This window comes from Zychaea mexicana, assembly GCF_025766255.1.
Source record: "Zychaea mexicana strain RSA 1403 chromosome Unknown BDB00scaffold_4, whole genome shotgun sequence".
Taxonomy (NCBI): domain Eukaryota; kingdom Fungi; phylum Mucoromycota; class Mucoromycetes; order Mucorales; family Lichtheimiaceae; genus Zychaea; species Zychaea mexicana.
This window is the reverse complement of record NW_026516667.1, coordinates 799,380-816,772: the sequence shown is the minus strand read 5'-3', so window position 1 is coordinate 816,772 and position 17,393 is coordinate 799,380. Positions and strand designations below refer to the sequence as shown.

The following is a 17,393-nucleotide window of genomic DNA, read 5'->3' as shown; positions in this document are numbered from 1 at the left end:
AACGACTGCGGCCAAGCGGTGAAGGCGATCTGTATCTAGATAACCGACCGCGAGTAGCAGGAGAGGGGGATCTATCGCGACGATCTCTCGCTGGAGATGGTGACCCGTACCATGATGACCGTCTACGGCGTGGTGGCGGCGACGGCGATAGTCGACTTGGCGACCTTGGTCTGTCACGTGGTGACAAAGAACTTTCATCACGATGGCGAGGATTGTTACGGCGAGGACTGCGACTACGACGACGCGATGATTTACGACCGTGGTCGGGTAATGGAGATCTGTGGCGACGGCGACGGCTACGGCTAAGTGAACGCGGTGGTGGGGACATTAGTCGATCCTTTTTGACTTCTTCGTAATCATCATCGTATCTACGGTGACGCGACGATCGTGCCGGTGGTGGAGACATTGAACGGTCGTCGTCCTTTGGTGATACGGATCGATGTCGATGCTTACGCTTCTTCTCTGATTTTTTGTGCTTTTTGGATTTCTTTTTCTTTTTTTCCTTCTGTCGCGAATCATCATATTCAAAGTCATATTGCATGGATGCAGTAACGCCTGCTGCGGTTGCTGCTGCTGCTATTCCGTAACGATCGTTACCGTTACTATTCATAGTCTCCATCGTCTGCGCTCCTTGGGGTATCAATCGATTTGACCTGCCATAGCCCAATCCCTTTTCATCATTAATTTTGTCCAACTCATCATCTGAGTCATCGTTTTTTTTGATAGCATGACGAAGTTCTTCTTGAGTGACGTTGCTTTCCATGGTGCGCTTCTTTTTACCGCCTCTACATTTTGCATAACAAACTTTATTTAGCATTGTAGGCAAAGAAGAGAGGACCGCTTAGCGTAAATAAAAAAGAAAAACTTACAGTGCAACAGCCATGGCGTCCGCTTCAGCTTCCTTGATCCGAGCAAGTTCTTCTTGCTCTGCCTTTGACACAGCATCATCTTTTTTGCCCTTCGCGTACCAAGTTAAATCTTTGCCTGTTTGTTACAATGCGAAAAGAAATATAGTATGCGATCAGTTTTTGACAGGAAACAGTACTCCATAAGTAAGCCCTCCTCCACTTCCTTCTGCTATCACTCTTCTTACCTTGCTGCCAGCGACCAACAGGTGCCATCAGCGAATGGCCGAGATAATACTCACGGTGCTTGTCTTCTTTAACATCATCCCAACTAAACTATAAATTCTAGAGTTAATCGATCGGCGTTTCCACACTTATTCGTGAAATCAAATGAGATAATAGATAGTTACTTGATCTTTACCACCGCGAACACCTGTTAACAAGTAGAAATGGTGTAAATATACTTGAAATAGTTTCCCCCGAATCTAGCTTCAAACGGCTTACCTCCTCGGCTAGGATGAAACATTGTGTGTGCGTTGAAAGAACGAAAGGAAGCAGTTATATCAAGAAAAAAATGTATGCGGGAGTTTTAACTGTGGGTTGCCGCAACTAGTGCTCTTTTAGTTGATATATTTCAAGCACAACACACAAAACGACAAAAAGAGAATGCCAACTATTGCAGTCCAAACTGCCAATGGCGAGGTCGATCAAGAAGTACATGCGATCGATCGCTTAAACAGCCCACCACAACGTACACGCCATATTGTCGGATCCAATAATGTCGACGGCTGCCCCATTTGTTGCGAACGACCAGGATTCCCACTCGTACCACCTCTCAATTTTGCCATGGTCGCGCCAGGTGTGTACCGTTCTGGTCATCCGAACCGACAAAACTTCTCCTTTCTACGAAAACTAGGACTTCGAACAATTATGTACGTGCACCAGCTGTTGGGGCTGGAAGAGGAGGAATAGGAGGACCAATAAAGAAGAAAAAGAGCTGATCATGTTAACATCAAGTTAGGTACTTTGCTATGGAGGACTATCCACCCGAAATGCAACACTTTATTGAACACGAAGGAATTGAGATTATTCATTATCGAATGGAAGGAAACAAGGAGCCATTTGTGGAAATCAAACCGGAAGACATCACACATGCGCTGACCAAGTTGTTGGATGAACGGAGCCATCCAGGTAAATGATGTCCGTACAGTTCTATACCGAAATTCTGACACTAGTTATCTCTTTTTGTTAGTTCTGATCCACTGTTTGAAAGGCAAGGTAATGAAAAAACGTTTTAATATAAAAAGTTAAAGTTGATTGTAACTGAAGTACTTGATGCTCATAACCATTTTCTGCTTAGCATCGGATCGGTTGCCTCGTAGGATGTCTTCGCAAAATTCAGCGCTGGTCAATGACATCTATATTCGACGAATATCGCAAGTTTGCAGATACCAAGGTCCTGGCTGATCAAGAGGTATGTTTATATTTCTCTCTTCATAGCTAGCAGGAAAGGTGACTGATGTACTAATTGATGGATCAAACATTTATAGTTTATTGAAACATTTGATCATGAAAAAGTCCACTATGATCCGAGATACCAGCCAGAGTGGCTTTAATGCTCTCTCATTCTTCCTTGTATATAGCAACATACACACATAATTACTAGCACTCTCGTCTACAACTCCCGTCCATATAGCTTTAAATATATATATAGTACTGTACAAAGGGATTACAAAGAAAAGATCACTTTTGCGGTAAAGAAGATGTTTATCATTAATATGGTTCATCTGGTTTACGCTCTTCTTGATCATCGATCTGACTAGCATGATTAAATGAGGACCGACAATCAGGCTTCTGACCTATTATTGACTCTGATGTTGTTGTTTGAAACGGGCTACTATTGTGGCTACTACCGCCAAAAGACTTGCGATAATCAGTCTCCCGTTTTTTCATGTCGTCAAACTCGTCTCCTTCGCACTCTGTGCTACTTGCTGTTTGATGACGACGATGGCGCAGATATACAACGCTTAGCGCTACAATTATGCCACCTATAAGTTGCATCATCACTCATCATCGTAAGAGAAAATGATCTTTTTGAGATATACTAAGGTATCCGATTTTGTAGACTTACTGCAACAACGCCACCACTCAATACGCCGGCAATGGCGCCTGCTTGTACATGTGCTCTTTCCTCTTCACTTTCTTTAATTAGAAGAAATCGTTTGTTGGCTCAGTGAAAAAAAGACATGTATACACGAGCATTTTTTACACGATACCTTCTGGTGAGTTTGTAGCGTGATGACCGCCTGCTGCTCCTTGTCCAGCATTGTTATTGCCATTGTTACTGCCATCGTTCTCACCGGACGAAGGAGCATCCGAAAGTAGCGGTGTCGGTGATAGTGTTATTGGCGGATCTTTCAAAGTTGTGGCACCATTGCTGTCTGTTGTCGGTGTCACCATTGTTATTGTACCATTACTGGTCAACCACGATACATTGGGTTGATAATTGGAAACCCAAGTCCAGGTGGACGTACGCAACAGATGAATACTACTGATGCCTTGCTCTTAATCTCCTAATCCGAAACCTACAAGCATAATATCATCGCTCACCAAAACGACTACATAAATTTTAGCGAAAGAAACAAGAAGATGCAATATGAAGTGGGGGTTGAAAGAAGGAGGTGTTTCTTTTACCAGTATGATATTTTCGAGGTAGAGGTAACTCGCCAGACACAGAAGGTGCTGACCAGCGCATGTTTGCAAGCTCCAAGACGAAAACATCGTTTAGCGTTTTGAATTTGCCATCACCATCATTTTCTATGAAAAGAAAAATCAAGCTTAGTCATGCATGTTATGCCGTTGTCCTTGGTAGTGTTCACTATGCCAAAGTTGCTTGTACCAATCGCATCGCCACCAAAGATAATAATCGAGCCGCCATCTGAGCCTGTAGTAGTTGAGGTGTTTGTTACAATCTTTATGAGTCTCATCCATGACCATTTAGAATATCAGTAACTCTATAGGATACTTTAAAAAAAGCTTTACTTAATACAGCTGAATGACCACTTCTCGGTGCAGGAATATTCCCCGTAGCAGTAACATTTTGCCATTAACTTCCTGCAGCATCGAACGTTAGTATTGAGCTCATGGAGACTGGATTCAAAGCTTGCTGACTGAGAGGATCTGTCACGTTTCGCGAATAAATGAGACCACCAATAATGATAATATTGTCATTAGGGACAAGTGTGGCTGTATGGTCTACGCGTGGGATGGAGGATTTGATATTTCAGGATAATTATATGCCCATGTCTAAAAGTTAGTAGAAATGAGCTTTCCTTTCTCTCACAGCTGCTTGATCTTAAGATGGTGCCTACGTTAGTATCAATCACTGTCCATCGGTTGTCATATAATACTGAATTGGTCGTGGGATTGCTTTTGATTTCAGGTCTAGAAATGATATTGAGATATGAATACTTGTCGTCTTGTGGGTCCTATGCTTGCCCCTTACCTTTTGCCGCCCCAGATCCAAACCCGACCTTGGTCATCAGGAGTCGCAGAATGTTGTATTCTACGCAACATACAACGTGACGAACGATGATATAAACACCATAATCATCAATGTCAATATAGCATGTATGAAGACTTGGTTGGTGATTTTGCTTTTTGTGTAACCCCTTGAATAATAACACACCTTTGTGAAGGTAAGAGTCCTTGCAACTGAGGCTTTGACCATTTGTTCCGATAGATATCATATACCAACGTCGTCCGACTCGCTTGCATCCCATCACTCTGGCCACCATCTATTAGAAACCTGGCTCCGCTCGGTAAATTGGCTGCAGCAAAATAACCCAAGGGCGGTGGCACAAACAAAACATCATCATCTTCATCTTCAGCCGGATGCACCTGTCCCCACTTAGGTTCGCCTATACTCCATGGTTCATAGAGAGGAAGCCGATACATGGTATCCGCCGCTTTTTCGTTGTAAAACATTTGCCGCTGTTGATCATAGTATCGCTCGACAATACCGCCATAGCAAAAGAGATACCCTACATTGAGAACGCAGTCTATTCAAACAATAGCAGCAAATGCATAAAGTGCTGCGAGGGTGTGAAAGAAGGTGCAATAAAAGTGGAAGCGCCATAAAATGACAAAGGATAATTGTAAGTTATGCACAAACAAATCACGTTTTAAAAAACAGGGTGACGAAAAAGAAAAACCTTTGTTTGACTGCCATTCGCATGGATTTATATCATTCTATAATATCAGTGATGCAAGTTACTTACAATGTCCCTGCCGCAAAACAAGCAAGAACACCATTTTTTCTTTTCCTAGGTATAGTCATCAAGCGTAGAGGTTATATATTTCGCTCTCGATAAGCTACAACTAGACATCCAGTTCTTGCATCAGAGACTAATATAGAAAGAGAGACACACAGCAAGCATGGTGTAGGATGCGTTACGACAACACTTTAGAAATATAGAATGACTGTATGTGAAAGAAAGTTCAAGCCGACGATTCATCCGACAAGCGACAGCACTACACGAAGAAATCTTCGTTTGTTGTCATGATTTTGGCTAACCATTTCATCTGAGACCGGGGTGGCAGCCCCTTTTTTACGGCCTCCTTATTACTGTACCCTCACCTTAAAATGCAAAAAAAAAAACCACAAAACGGTAAAGATTTTAAAATGAGGCGATGGATAGAATCGATGTACTTGGAAAGTAAAGAAGGTTAAGATTATATCAATGTGCAAAATGTATTGAGATATAAGAACGCCAGCTCGAGAACTTTCGCTAGAAACTCCTACAAGAAAACAGCGTTAGAAAACAAATCTTCTAGTTGACTGGTGGAATAGGGTTGTCAAAAAAGACCCGCACAATTAAGCTTAAGCTACGTTCTGGTACAAAACCTGTGCATTTAATAGTGAAATGCTTGACATATGCTGTTTTAAATGAAAATTTATATGTTGTACTCGGAGACCTTACCTTAAACTTAATACTATCTAGTGCTTGCACGACCGCAAATCCAGATGCTCCTGCTGTTTACGATTGCTACAATGAATATACTGGATACACTAAACGAGTCGATAGTGGTAGTAGTAGGCTCGCTAGTGATGGCATGGTGTCCCAAAATGTACATGAGGGTCCTGGCAACAAAGCCGCCTAGCAATAAACTATATTACTGTGCGACAGCAGGAATCTGTAAGTTTTACCACGGTGCGGTTACTTGAACATGCAACACCTTTTAACCATAAAAATAACAAGAGCAATATCAAGCATCGTCCTTTTTGGTAACATTAGAGGCCTGAAGCTATGTTGGCACTATTTGATAAGTGTTATCTTCGCAAGAAGAAAAGGAAGGAGGGTCTACTTGGGGGTTTTTACGCTAATCGCGCCGCCCTAGACTGGTTCTTCTTTCCTTATAGGTTCGCACTCAATTAGATTTGGCAGCGGAAGAATGCCCGCTTTCCGACGAGTCGGTTTGTGCGGCCTTACAAAAGTTCCCACGGCTGCTTCTGTGTCTTTTCTTTTTCCATTCGCCGACTGGCCCCCATTTTCCCAGTTTCTTTTCCTCTTTTCAAACACACACACACACACACTCTCTCTCTCCAACGCCACCTCTCCCTTTCTAGAGACGCACACATTACACACATGTCATTTGTATCCAAAGTTGCTCGTCGCTCAATACCCATCCGGCTCGCCCAGGTACGACTGATTTTTCTTCTTTGCTCGACCAGCACTTTACTACTTTATTAAAAACGATGATACCATCCGACCCAACCACGACAATTCAACAGCAAAAACGCTGCTACGCTGCAGGTTCAGCTCAACCTCAAGACGGTATACAGCAAGGCGTTGCTTATTCACAGTTGCTCAAACGTGGTCCTGATGATGCTTTACGCAACCCTGAGCTGGCTCATATCAGCGCAATCAACGGTATAGTATTCATGTCGTGTCTCTTTTCTTTCTTAGTAAAAAAGGAAAGCTGAGAAAAACAAGAGATGATAACAAGATATGTAGGTGAAACACGTAAAATGAACCTGTTCCAAGCAGTCAACGATGCGATGTCTATTGCCCTAGCCACCGATGACAACGCAGGTAACTAGCGGCAATTTGCTGGTACGGTGGGATGGATAAGATTGATTGACGCGACATGATACCATCGATTTTTGAAAATCAGTTGTCTTTGGTGAGGACGTGTCGTTTGGCGGTGTGTTTCGAGCAACGATGGGTCTCGCCGAAAAGTTTGGCAAGGATCGGGTGTTCAATACGCCGTTGACGGAACAAGGCATTGCTGGTTTTGCGATTGGTATGGCTGCCGTGGGCCATACTGCGATCGCCGAGATCCAGTTTGCCGACTATATCTTCCCAGCCTTTGACCAGCTTGTCAACGAAGCTGCCAAATATAGATATCGCTCTGGAAACCAGTTCAATGTCGGTGGCTTGACTGTCCGTGCACCTTGTTCTGCTGTGGGTCACGGTGGTCATTATCACTCGCAAAGTCCCGAGGCTTTCTTTGCGCATTGCCCCGGTTTAAAGGTATTTTTTTTTGTTACCGAGGTGTTTAAGCATCCTGAAAGGAAGTAGGATAGCTAATCCATAGAGTCAGATTGTCAGCCCTCGTAGCCCTATCCAGGCCAAGGGTCTGTTATTAGCATCTATCCGTGATCGCAACCCCGTCATCTTCTTTGAACCCAAAAACTTGTATCGTGCTGCAGGTAACACGAAATGGAACTTAAAGCGTCGAGTAGATGCCACGCGTGCATATGTAAGATTTTGACTGATAGTTTTTCCAATCAATTAGTGGAGGAGGTTCCAGTAGCAGACTACGAATTGCCTTTGGGCAAAGCCGAAGTATTGAAGAAGGGAAAGGATGTAACAGTTGTTGGTTACGGCGCACAAATGTATACCTTGGAAAATGCTGTCCAGCTAGCAGAAAAGAAGATGCCGGGCTTAAGCTGCGAGCTGATTGACTTGAGAACAATTGTGCCTTGGGACGTGGATACGGTGGTCGAGTCGGTCAACAAGACAGGTCGTTTGGTGATTGCTCACGAAGCCCCCAAATCAAGCGGTATGGGCGCTGAAATTGCGTCGGCTATCATGGAACGATGCTTTTTGCGCTTAGAAGCACCTATCCAGCGTGTGTGTGGTTGGGATACACCTTTCCCCTTGGTCTTCGAAAAGTTTTATATGCCTAGTATGATCCGATGCTTTGATGCCATCAAGAACTCTGTAAACTATTAAATCTAATTATATGTAACACGTTCCTCTACTCCTACATACATAGAAGAAAAAACAGTACATAAACACATGAAGCTATTACTTGCAGCATAATACATTTTATTATGTTTTTGAAATGGTTTTTTTCTTTTAGCTGCAACTGTAAAGACGGCAACACATCTTAAATGAAGAGATGCAAGGAAATTGGAGGAGGGATTGGCACTACCTTTGACATAATGAACTAACAGATGTAGAGAAACGAGTAACTAGTGTATGATATGTGCGCTTGTGGTATTATCTTAAAGATCAAGGGTAGCTTTGATAATCACGTTTCGATAGGCTACCAGCCGTCTTGTTTCGTACGAGCGTACCAAGGCCATGTCTTGAAGTTCAAACCAAGCTGGCAAATCTTGGTTGCGACCGCCAACGACGCGAACGAGCCATTCTTTCAATGGAAACAGACTAAGCTCGTCCTGCGCCACCAGTTCGCTTCGAATGGTAATCACTTCAAAACCACACGCCCCAAGCGCATCGATAATATCCAACTTGTCCACATAGTATGGCATATCCGATAGCCTCATGGTTGCCTTTTTCACTACTACTGCTGCCGGATTCATGGTCGATGACAATGGTAATGCGGAGGTTTCCCGATCGACGACAGTAGTGGTAGAAGTAGTAGCAGCTGATGCTGCGGTAGATACATCGTCGCCTTTGATATCGTTGTGTGTAAATGGCTGTTGTCTTTCTTCTTCTTCACCGTCAACATAGTCATCCTGATCATCCTGATCATTATCATCGTGATAATTATCGTCGTTCTCTTCTTCATCATCCGAGGGCAAAGTGCCGACTAGTCGATCTTCCTTTGCTGATGCTCTTGGTTTTCTGGATGTGCTGCTTCCTCTCGACGATTCGGCAAAGAGTGTTGATGGTGGAGTAAAGTATTTGTCAACATCGTCATCATCCACAGACGGAAAGCTGTTGTTACTTTGTTTAACGTCATTCGTTCGCGACGGAACCACTTGTTCTGGTTGCGGTGGCTCGATGTTGTGTGTTGATATAACTGGTTCGTGCATCTTTTGCTTGTTATTGTTTCTGGTATGTTTTGCTGTTGGTAGAGACTTTTGCTGTGATAATGGAGCGAAAGCAAAGTCTGTATCGCTGAGCTCATCTTGCGGTGTCGACTGCTCCGTATTTCGAGCATCCAATTCGATCGTGTGTTTCTGCTGCTTTGTGTTCACCTCTGCTTCACTTTTGACAAACTTAGGAGAATACGTAGGAATAATCGTCGGTAGTGAGTCGTTGCTACTCGGGGTTCTTTCGTGGTCAATCGATAATCCATCACGATTGTGCTTCTTTTCTTGAGATATAGCTGCTGCTGGGGCGTATGATAATGGCGAGGGTGCTTTTTTGTTGCTGTTGCTGCTCGAAAACGCTTTGTTGTCGACTGGATTTAAGTTTTGTTCATGATGATCGTACGTATCTTTAACATGTGCTAATTGTTCCTGTCGCATAATATGCTCCTCCTGTTGTTGCTGTCGTTGTCGTTGTCGATTATTGTATCGCTGTTGGTGTTGTGGACTGCTTTGATATGGATCAGCCATCTGCACATCATGGTATATCGTTGGATCATACGCTGGTCTACACACCATTGCAAAGTCTACGCCTCCTTTTAAAAGCTTAGCAGCGCGTTCAAATTCACTTAGCACTAGTTTAAAGCCTTCTATGGAACAACTTATACTGTACATTTACAAACAAATAGAATGTTAGTTGAGTCTTCCTCTCCCTTTTCCTTGCACCTCCTCCCCAATGAAATAGAGAGAAACATAAGCTTACGCAACATTTCTGTCAGTGATGAACGGATCTTCCAAAGCAAGATCACAACGCTTACGCCAAGCAGGTAGTTTTCGGATCGTCGCACCACTTCGAACGGATAATGCTCTTTCGTAGTCGAAAACCATGCCATAAAAGGTAAAAAAGTCTACTAGCAGTTCACCAATATTTTGTGTATTATGGCATCGCCAATACGTAGGTGTACTGCCTAGCAAATTTTGTTGACATTGTGATGGTACACAGTTATCGGCACCGATAACTTTGACACAGTTGTGGAAAGATACGTCGAATTGTTTGGGCTTGCCACGATATATGGAAAGTTTTGGTATAGAGGTGCGGGATCGACATGTAACACTTTCACATGCATTGTCACCGTTGAGGCATTGCAAATTGGGTATCACGGGAGGAGAGCATGTCATGAGGAAAAATAAGCCCATCAGGACATAGGTATAGCTGCTCAACGTGCCCGCCGATGCTAACAATATCAACAAGTAAATTATTGTTTCTTCACAGTTAGCCCTTGTTCCCCTTTTCGTTCCCCTCAAATCAGTTTATCACCCTGCTGTCAATTATCTTCACGCACGAATGTATCAAGTATAAGCTTACAATCGTTGATTTTATGCATCTTGGTAAACGTCTTGATGGCATACAAGAACGGTCGCACGCGAGGTTCGAGGAAGGTGTATTCTTTGATCAATTTTGAGTTTTCAAGACCCATATCATTGTGCGTATTGATGTCGGCTTTGAGTTGTAAAACGGGGTCTTCAAACTTGCAAATGGGAACATTGGCCCTGGGAATAGCCGCAATATTCACCATGCCTGCTCTTTTCAAAAGTCCAGCAAGCATCCACATATTGTAGTACGAGTTACGTTCACGCTGCTTGTTGTTCATGTCATAGATATCCGAGAGGAAATACTGTTCTGGCACCAAGATGCAGAGGTCAAGGTCAGAGTCGGCAAAATCGAGTCCAGTGGCAGACGATCTATTAAAAAGCAATTTCATTTGTTAAGTGTAAATATATTCAATCATGAAGTCCACTATCTAGTGTTTCTTTATCAAGGTCCAAACGTACCGAAACAACCTACCCAAACATCTCAACTCGCAGTTTAATCCTTGGATACTGCCGTCGAAGTATGTTGACAATCTTGTCAATTAATTTTTTTCGGTTATCTGTAACAAAGCGCGATGGAACGGATTTCTATATTGATCCATTGTTTAGCTTTTCTTTGTAACCAATGTATACATGCATTCCTTACCCTGTACAGCTCTTCGATCTCCATGCATAATTTGTCATCTCGAGCTGACGAGTAAGTGAGCCTGGCGCCTCTGGTATACATGTCCCCCTTCTTATTAGATGCCTCGATTTGTTGCTTCTTGTATTTCTCCTCAGTCTAATTTACATTACTTGCACACATCAGTCAATCTAGTTTATCACTTTATAGTTGCTGACCCATATCCTCCCCTCTTTCTCCTTTTATATTGTAGGTGTTTCGTCTTACCATATGGTTGCGGGGAATAGTATAACTGTCGTTCTTTAAGCCTGTTGCCTGTGCCACCGTAAACCTGGATGTTGTTGCTGATCCAGTAGCAGCGTTTCTGTTGCTGTTATTGGAGGTGGCGGACATGGTGGTAGTTGATGCGAAGTTGGCAGGAGTTGACAAAGCACTTTTAGCATACTGTGTCGACAAGTGAGACTGCCGCTGCACCTTTATGTCATCTTCCAACTGTTTCTTTTTGAGTGCCTCTTGATCAACGAGCTCAAACGCGGCAGCAAAGTAAGGCGGATACATAACCAGTAAATAATCCAGTGGCCCTGCTCGATGAATCTTAGGAAAGATACCGTCCGCATATCGTTCGTCCTGCAAGTATGCCTCTTGCGACGGGACCAATTCGTAACCCCAAGATTCAAAGCTCTGCCAGTTGTCGGTATCGTTCAGTTCTCGGTTTCGGCCAGGTGCATGGAATTTGAAGAATCTGGTAAAATCGCCATATTTTTCCAGTGAAGCAAAATATGTGTTTCTGACCGAAGCAGGGGCTTGAAACAAGTAAGGTACGAGGTTGTTGAATGGTATAACTTGTGGCCAAGAGCGATTGCGTTTTTTGGCGCCCTTGACAAGCGTGCATTCCCAAGTCAGCTGTTTGCAGAACTCCAGGAGCACATCTTCGGGCGCATTTGCCGTTGTGGGAATCTGAAATGCCATATGGGTTTCCGTAAGTGTTTTATGTTATGTATGTGATTAGGTTTTTGTATAGGAAAGCGAAAATAAAATGAATTGTGTGCCTATGCGTGTGTCGTTGTTGAAAGGGAAAGGGAAAGGAAGAGTGCGGAAGCGGAATAATGCCACCGAATCTTTTTTGAGCTTCGTGCGCAGTAGTAGGTTACATTTACTCCAAAAATAGACGGAGTGTCGCCCCACTGTGCTTTGCTTGAACAATGTCAACCGTGCCCGCGATCAAGCGATTAGATCAAACTGTTATTAATCGCATTGCTGCTGGAGAGGTAGCCACGTTTCTAGTTGAATAATCGTTTATTCTATAATTTAGAGGCTCACACGTTGACGATCGTCTCTTGCCATTTTCGGCTAATTAGATTATTCAAAGACCTGCCAATGCTCTGAAAGAGCTCATTGAAAACTCGCTTGACGCTGGTGCCACACAAATCCAGATCCTTGTGAAAGACGGTGGTATCAAACTTTTACAGATACAAGACAATGGTCATGGCATACGGGTAAATTGCATAAACAATTCGAAACCAAGACGTTGTTTCTGTTCGTTGCGGATTTCGCGTGTACTTCGCGTCCTACGTGTACTTTCGCGTTACTTACGCGTCTTTTGTTGCTTTGATGTAAATCTCCTCTTGCCTTTAGAAAGAAGACATGGGAATTGTATGCGAACGGTTTACGACGAGCAAACTGAAAAAGTTTGAGGATTTGTCTCAAATAGCAACTTATGGATTCCGTGGTGAAGCATTAGCGAGTATATCCCATATTGCGCACGTAACCATCACCACAAAGACCAAGGACGCACAGTGTGCCTTTAGGTAAACTTTTTAGCTTGCTTTGACTGTCTTTGCTATTGAACATTAACAATAAAACGTTACATTTACAATGTTTATAGAGCAAATTATTCAGATGGAAAGCTCGTGTCGCCTCGTCCGGGTGTGAGTGCCGATCCGAAGCCATGTGCAGGCAACGACGGAACACAGATCACGGTATATATTATGCTACACTGCTTCTCCCTTTTACATTCTCATGGATATGCATCGAAGACTAATAAATTTGAAACTTGTATATCTGAACAGGCGGAGGATCTATTCTATAACGTACCTACTCGACGACGAGCATTCAAATCCTTCAGCGAAGAGTACAACCGAATTGTGGACGTCGTCAGCCGATATGCAGTCCATAACAGTGCTGTCAGTTTTACATGTCGAAAGGTAATTTTATCGCTGTCTTAGGAAGGCGATGAATAAGAAACAATGTTGTTGTGTATAAGATGCTCATTCTCTTCCTTATACGTATACAGCAAGGAGCTGCAACAGCCGATGTACAAACCTCATCCACCTCCAATATCACCGATACGATTCGACAAATGTATGGTTCATCCGTGGCATCTGAACTATTGCACGTTGAGAAAGAGTTTCCTCAGTCCGAGTTCAAAATGAACGCCTCCTTTTCCAACGCCAATTACCATGTTAAAAAAATGACTTTGCTCTTGTTTATAAACAGTACGTTGAATTCTTTCCTACTTGTTGGAGTGTAATTTAGTGTGATTTGACGAAATACTGATCTTAATCACTTTCGCTAGATCGACTTGTGGAAAGCTCAAATATCAAGAAATCTATCGAAAATGTGTATAATTCATTGTTACCCAAAGGATCTTACCCCTTTGTATACCTAAGTTTGGACATCAATCCAAGAAATGTGGACGTGAACGTGCACCCAACCAAACGAGAGGTAATGCATATATAAAAGTAAAGAGGCTTAACGATTAAAAATCTTTGATTATGCTAACTTTATCTATCTCGGGTGGGTACTCTATACCTAGGTTCATTTCCTAAACGAAGACAGAATTGTAGACACTATTACAAGCACACTGCAGGAACAGTTGGAAGGTGCTAATTTCTCGAGGACATTCTATACACAAGTAGGTGCAATGATTTGCTATCTTTAATGCATTTTTTTTCGTATGACGGATACTAACGTTTATTTACTAATAAGACAATCTTGCCTGGTGCAAGTCAAGTAGAATCATCGCCTAGTAAGTAATTTAGCTTTCTTATGTCTTGCTACTGCGGCATTACAGATCCGTTTTAACTGTTCCAACGTCTTCAATTTTGTTTTTATCGCTTCAGGTGACAGCGACAAAACGCCCACAAGAAAAGTACAAGAATATAATCTAGTACGAACAGATAGTCGAGCCAGAACATTAGATACCTTCGTTCAACGACCGGAAGATGAATTGATGGAAGGAATAGTGAATACTGAGGATGTTTTGGAGTTAGATGAAGAATTATCGTAAGTATCATTTAAATTTAAGGCTGATTCAGCGTAAAGTAACTGGTTTACATATGTTTGTGATGAACTTAATGTATATTTTTTGTGCCAGATCACAGCCGATATCTTCTCAATCCAAGAAGCGACCGAGGATTGATGTACAAATGACAAGTATTCTAAATCTTCGTAATGCAGTCAAGAAGTCCGAGCATACAGGTACCATTTTTGTTCTGGTGGCAACAGTAATCCGGATACTGAGAGAAGTTCTTTAATGTTAAAAAAACAATGCTTAAAAAATAGGCCTCACAAACGTCTTGCGAGATCATACATTTGTTGGATGCGCGGACGATACTCTAGCTCTGATACAACATAAACAAGATCTATACCTGGTGAATTTTGCCGTTGTCAGGTAAGGAAGGACCTTATAAGATGTGGCCTTGACAAATCCCGAATCAATTGTATGTAATACGCTGATTATTATGATGAATCGTGTATAGTGAGGAACTCTTCTATCAAGTGTTACTCGCCGAATTCTGTAACTTTGGCAAACTTCAACTGACCTCGCCTGTATCCATTCTTGAATGCATCAAAGTCGCACTAGATGTGGAAGAACAGCAAGGCACACTTCCTGATCAATTACAACCCAAAGATACCATCGCAGAGGTAATGAAGAAGAAAATTGTCATTCAATAATTAAGAACCATAAGACTAAAGCGTTTTACTATGGCCATTATAAAAAATTAGACCATTACAGATGTAATTGTGTCTCGCGCTGATATGCTTGAAGATCATTTCTCTATGGTGATCTCAAAAGAAGGGTCTCTGTTAGCTCTTCCGATGTTATTGAAAGGCTACGTACCGACCATGGACAAACTACCACTATTTCTGCTACGAATGGGAACAGAGGTAAAACAATATCTCGCGATCCATAAAAAAGTCATCTTTCGATAACACAATTTATTCCTTCAAAGGTGGATTGGGAGACCGAGGAAGGATGCTTTGACAGTCTGGGACGCGAATTAGCCATATTTTACAGCGCTGAGCCGCCCGTAGAACCGGTGGATATTACAGCAGATAATGACACCGCTCGACGGCAGTATAAACAAGAACATGAAAAGTATCTGTGGCAAGTGCAAAATTTGATCTTTCCAGGTCTCAAGAGTCAATTCATTGCACCGGCAAGTTTAGCTAGGGAGGATGGAAGTTATGTCACCCGCTTAGCAAGACTAACTGATCTGTATAAAATTTTCGAACGTTGCTAAAATACTAATAAAAAAGAAAGTGTAACAACTCTTTTCCAAACTTGCAAATATGGCGACTGTTTACTAGGAAAGGTTCTTCGATACTCTCCAATGATACTCTCCAATGATATTGTCATTCATATTGGTATACATCTCCTTACTTATATGTAACTGTTATAACTGTGGGATGTGCGCTTTCCATCGTTTAATGGAATCATATGTGTTGCTGGAGCAACAAAGTTCTACATCTACTGGTCTGCAGTAAATTGCTGGATGAAGAAACTACTGATGCAGTATATATACTTGAAACCGTAAAATGAAGAAACAGAGAGGGCACTTGATAGTTAGAGGTATATTTGTTTGTCTTCGATCTTAAAGCCTTTAGCTTCCATTCTCGTTGGTTACCTCTAAATTGGGAGATAAAACAGGGGCTGTCGGACGGTCGACATTCGCTGCAACTGGTCCAATGCCAGCGGCAGTTTCCGCAGTCTGCCTATTACTGTAATTGTATGAAAAAAAACAATATACGATATCAATGGATTACGATTATATATGATACCATACTTTGCCCATTGCGTCCTGCCATAAACCATAATCTTTCAAAGATATTAAAATTATGTGTAAAAAAGCATTCCGTCACTTGCAAGTTCTTTGTCCGGTGCGGCTTATTCAACAGTAGCGAAGCAAAAGAAGAACACCAATAGAGTAGCAAAGTAGTACTAGGTGCGAAACGCTGCATTCTTGCTAATCTGGTAGTGATAGCGATATCGGATGATGATACCGAAAAAGAGAAGATCTCTTATATTTTTTCTCTGAATTTTCTTTTACATACAGTACAGTAGTCTCTCTAAGAAGTCAGTGGTACCCGAAGGTACACAATCCAACTTAAAAGTTGGTCTGCCTATTTAGCAGATTAAGGTCTCGATCGTTATCGGAATTAACCAGACTAATCGCTCCACGAACTAAGAACGGTCATGCACCACCACCCATATAATCTCGAAAGAGCTTTCAACCTATAATACAAAGGCTGTACCGTGATTCCATGCAATTCGGCGGAACGGCAAGACAAGCCCGTCAAAGTCCTTATGTTTCGACACAGTCCGAAGTTTTGAGAGTAACCATGCTTTATCATCGTTGCCGATTCTAGCAGGTTCAGAATATACGCACTCTTAACAACATTAGCAGAAGGCTATCGATAAAGCAAGCGTCATCGGCGTTGGATACTCATTTTGTGAAGCCAAATGAACGGGGGGATCAATATAATTACAAGTATACACGCCATATGTGTTAGGATCTACCATACATCCCCTTGTGATTTACTTACTTCACGTTGTTCATTGTGAATATCTTTGCTCGATTTGATATCGTTGGATGTATATATTTGGCTAGCCCTGAGCCGTGTCTTGAATCAGAGGTGCGAATTTAAAATATCATTATCCTTAAGGAAACATTGTAGCCCATTTGATGGATCTCCAAATGCTCCTTTTACGCAAGTACTACTGTAAGTTATACCTCCGCTTGGTACTGTAAGGATCTGTCGTACATGGACTGTCGTTACTTTTCATAAAAGATGTAGGTGTACATGAGAATAGTAGCTATATATGGGCATAATCTTTTTGTTCAAGCTTAGGTTCCCAAAGTAGCTCAAGTGTTTGATCTCCAACAACAAACCTGCATTTGCGTGTTAGATAAATATATATGATAGTGGCCTGTATTACATATTATACAGTATGGTGCTCAAATGTACATGAGCCGAAATCGAA

At 42.2% G+C, this 17,393-nt stretch overlaps 7 protein-coding genes across 7 annotated transcripts; 4 read left to right on the top strand and 3 right to left on the bottom strand.

The window, feature by feature from the left end:
• Positions 1-865: 865 nt before the first annotated feature.
• Positions 866-1,181, bottom strand: BDB00DRAFT_754431 (kinase phosphorylation domain-containing protein; the record flags this gene model as incomplete). Its single annotated transcript, XM_053118761.1, has 2 exons — positions 866-984; positions 1,094-1,181. Coding segments are annotated over 2 exons (207 nt in total), but the record flags the coding sequence as incomplete, so codon positions are not given.
• Positions 1,182-1,511: 330 nt separating this feature from the next.
• Positions 1,512-2,461, top strand: BDB00DRAFT_754606 (tyrosine phosphatase family-domain-containing protein; the record flags this gene model as incomplete). The annotated part of the gene is made up of 4 exons (XM_053118776.1): positions 1,512-1,777; positions 1,867-1,969; positions 2,206-2,319; positions 2,396-2,461. 4 exons carry the CDS (start codon positions 1,512-1,514, stop codon positions 2,459-2,461), a joined length of 549 nt encoding a protein of 182 aa, XP_052985053.1.
• Positions 2,462-2,606: 145 nt separating this feature from the next.
• BDB00DRAFT_799514 (uncharacterized protein) lies at positions 2,607-3,243 on the top strand. Its single transcript, XM_053121697.1, has 3 exons — positions 2,607-2,893; positions 2,977-3,047; positions 3,122-3,243. The coding sequence occupies exons 1-3, from the start codon at positions 2,678-2,680 to the stop codon at positions 3,129-3,131; spliced, it is 297 nt and encodes a 98-aa protein (XP_052985052.1). The 5' UTR covers positions 2,607-2,677; the 3' UTR covers positions 3,132-3,243.
• A 3,170-nt stretch (positions 3,244-6,413) lies between these two features.
• BDB00DRAFT_799513 (thiamine diphosphate-binding protein) lies at positions 6,414-8,183 on the top strand. The gene is made up of 5 exons (XM_053121696.1): positions 6,414-6,778; positions 6,863-6,940; positions 7,023-7,381; positions 7,452-7,560; positions 7,647-8,183. Exons 1-5 carry the CDS (start codon positions 6,604-6,606, stop codon positions 8,084-8,086), a joined length of 1,161 nt encoding a protein of 386 aa, XP_052985051.1. The 5' UTR covers positions 6,414-6,603; the 3' UTR covers positions 8,087-8,183.
• Positions 8,177-11,561, bottom strand: BDB00DRAFT_403236 (uncharacterized protein). Its single transcript, XM_053117253.1, has 6 exons — positions 11,393-11,561; positions 11,150-11,297; positions 10,979-11,091; positions 10,499-10,875; positions 9,896-10,367; positions 8,177-9,799 (listed from the first exon to the last, which is right to left on the bottom strand). Exons 2-6 carry the CDS (start codon positions 11,228-11,230, stop codon positions 8,362-8,364), a joined length of 2,481 nt encoding a protein of 826 aa, XP_052985050.1. The 5' UTR covers positions 11,231-11,297; positions 11,393-11,561; the 3' UTR covers positions 8,177-8,361.
• BDB00DRAFT_403258 (uncharacterized protein) lies at positions 11,138-12,214 on the bottom strand. The gene has a single exon (XM_053117254.1). The coding sequence runs from the start codon at positions 12,092-12,094 to the stop codon at positions 11,330-11,332; it is 765 nt and encodes a 254-aa protein (XP_052985049.1). The 5' UTR covers positions 12,095-12,214; the 3' UTR covers positions 11,138-11,329.
• A 62-nt stretch (positions 12,215-12,276) lies between these two features.
• On the top strand, positions 12,277-15,671 carry BDB00DRAFT_799508 (DNA mismatch repair protein mlh1). The gene is made up of 15 exons (XM_053121695.1): positions 12,277-12,393; positions 12,484-12,621; positions 12,761-12,933; positions 13,011-13,104; positions 13,195-13,329; positions 13,419-13,620; positions 13,701-13,849; positions 13,941-14,039; positions 14,114-14,153; positions 14,248-14,410; positions 14,502-14,605; positions 14,690-14,798; positions 14,887-15,052; positions 15,134-15,295; positions 15,361-15,671. Exons 1-15 carry the CDS (start codon positions 12,328-12,330, stop codon positions 15,649-15,651), a joined length of 2,091 nt encoding a protein of 696 aa, XP_052985048.1. The 5' UTR covers positions 12,277-12,327; the 3' UTR covers positions 15,652-15,671.
• The last annotated feature ends 1,722 nt before the right edge of the window (positions 15,672-17,393 follow it).

Bases quoted from the DNA above. Each gene is read 5' to 3' on its own strand.
- BDB00DRAFT_403236 (XM_053117253.1), bottom strand. From the start codon at position 11,230: ATGTATACCAGAGGCGCCAGGCTCACTTACTCGTCAGCTCGAGATGAC. The intron at 11,092-11,149 runs GTAAGGAATGCA...GGATCAATATAG, and splicing joins AGATCGAAGAGCTGTACAGG to AAATCCGTTCCATCGCGCTT. The intron at 9,800-9,895 runs GTAAGCTTATGT...GTAAATGTACAG, and splicing joins ATCACTGACAGAAATGTTGC to TATAAGTTGTTCCATAGAAG.
- BDB00DRAFT_799513 (XM_053121696.1), top strand. From the start codon at position 6,604: ATGATACCATCCGACCCAACCACGACAATTCAACAGCAAAAACGCTGC. The intron at 7,382-7,451 runs GTATTTTTTTTT...CCATAGAGTCAG, and splicing joins CGCATTGCCCCGGTTTAAAG to ATTGTCAGCCCTCGTAGCCC. The intron at 7,561-7,646 runs GTAACACGAAAT...CCAATCAATTAG, and splicing joins AAACTTGTATCGTGCTGCAG to TGGAGGAGGTTCCAGTAGCA.
- BDB00DRAFT_403258 (XM_053117254.1), bottom strand. From the start codon at position 12,094: ATGGCATTTCAGATTCCCACAACGGCAAATGCGCCCGAAGATGTGCTC.
- BDB00DRAFT_799508 (XM_053121695.1), top strand. From the start codon at position 12,328: ATGTCAACCGTGCCCGCGATCAAGCGATTAGATCAAACTGTTATTAAT. The intron at 12,394-12,483 runs GTAGCCACGTTT...TCGGCTAATTAG, and splicing joins ATCGCATTGCTGCTGGAGAG to ATTATTCAAAGACCTGCCAA. The intron at 14,606-14,689 runs GTACCATTTTTG...CTTAAAAAATAG, and splicing joins CAAGAAGTCCGAGCATACAG to GCCTCACAAACGTCTTGCGA.
- BDB00DRAFT_799514 (XM_053121697.1), top strand. From the start codon at position 2,678: ATGAGGACCGACAATCAGGCTTCTGACCTATTATTGACTCTGATGTTG. The intron at 2,894-2,976 runs CTATAAGTTGCA...TTGTAGACTTAC, and splicing joins TAGCGCTACAATTATGCCAC to TGCAACAACGCCACCACTCA.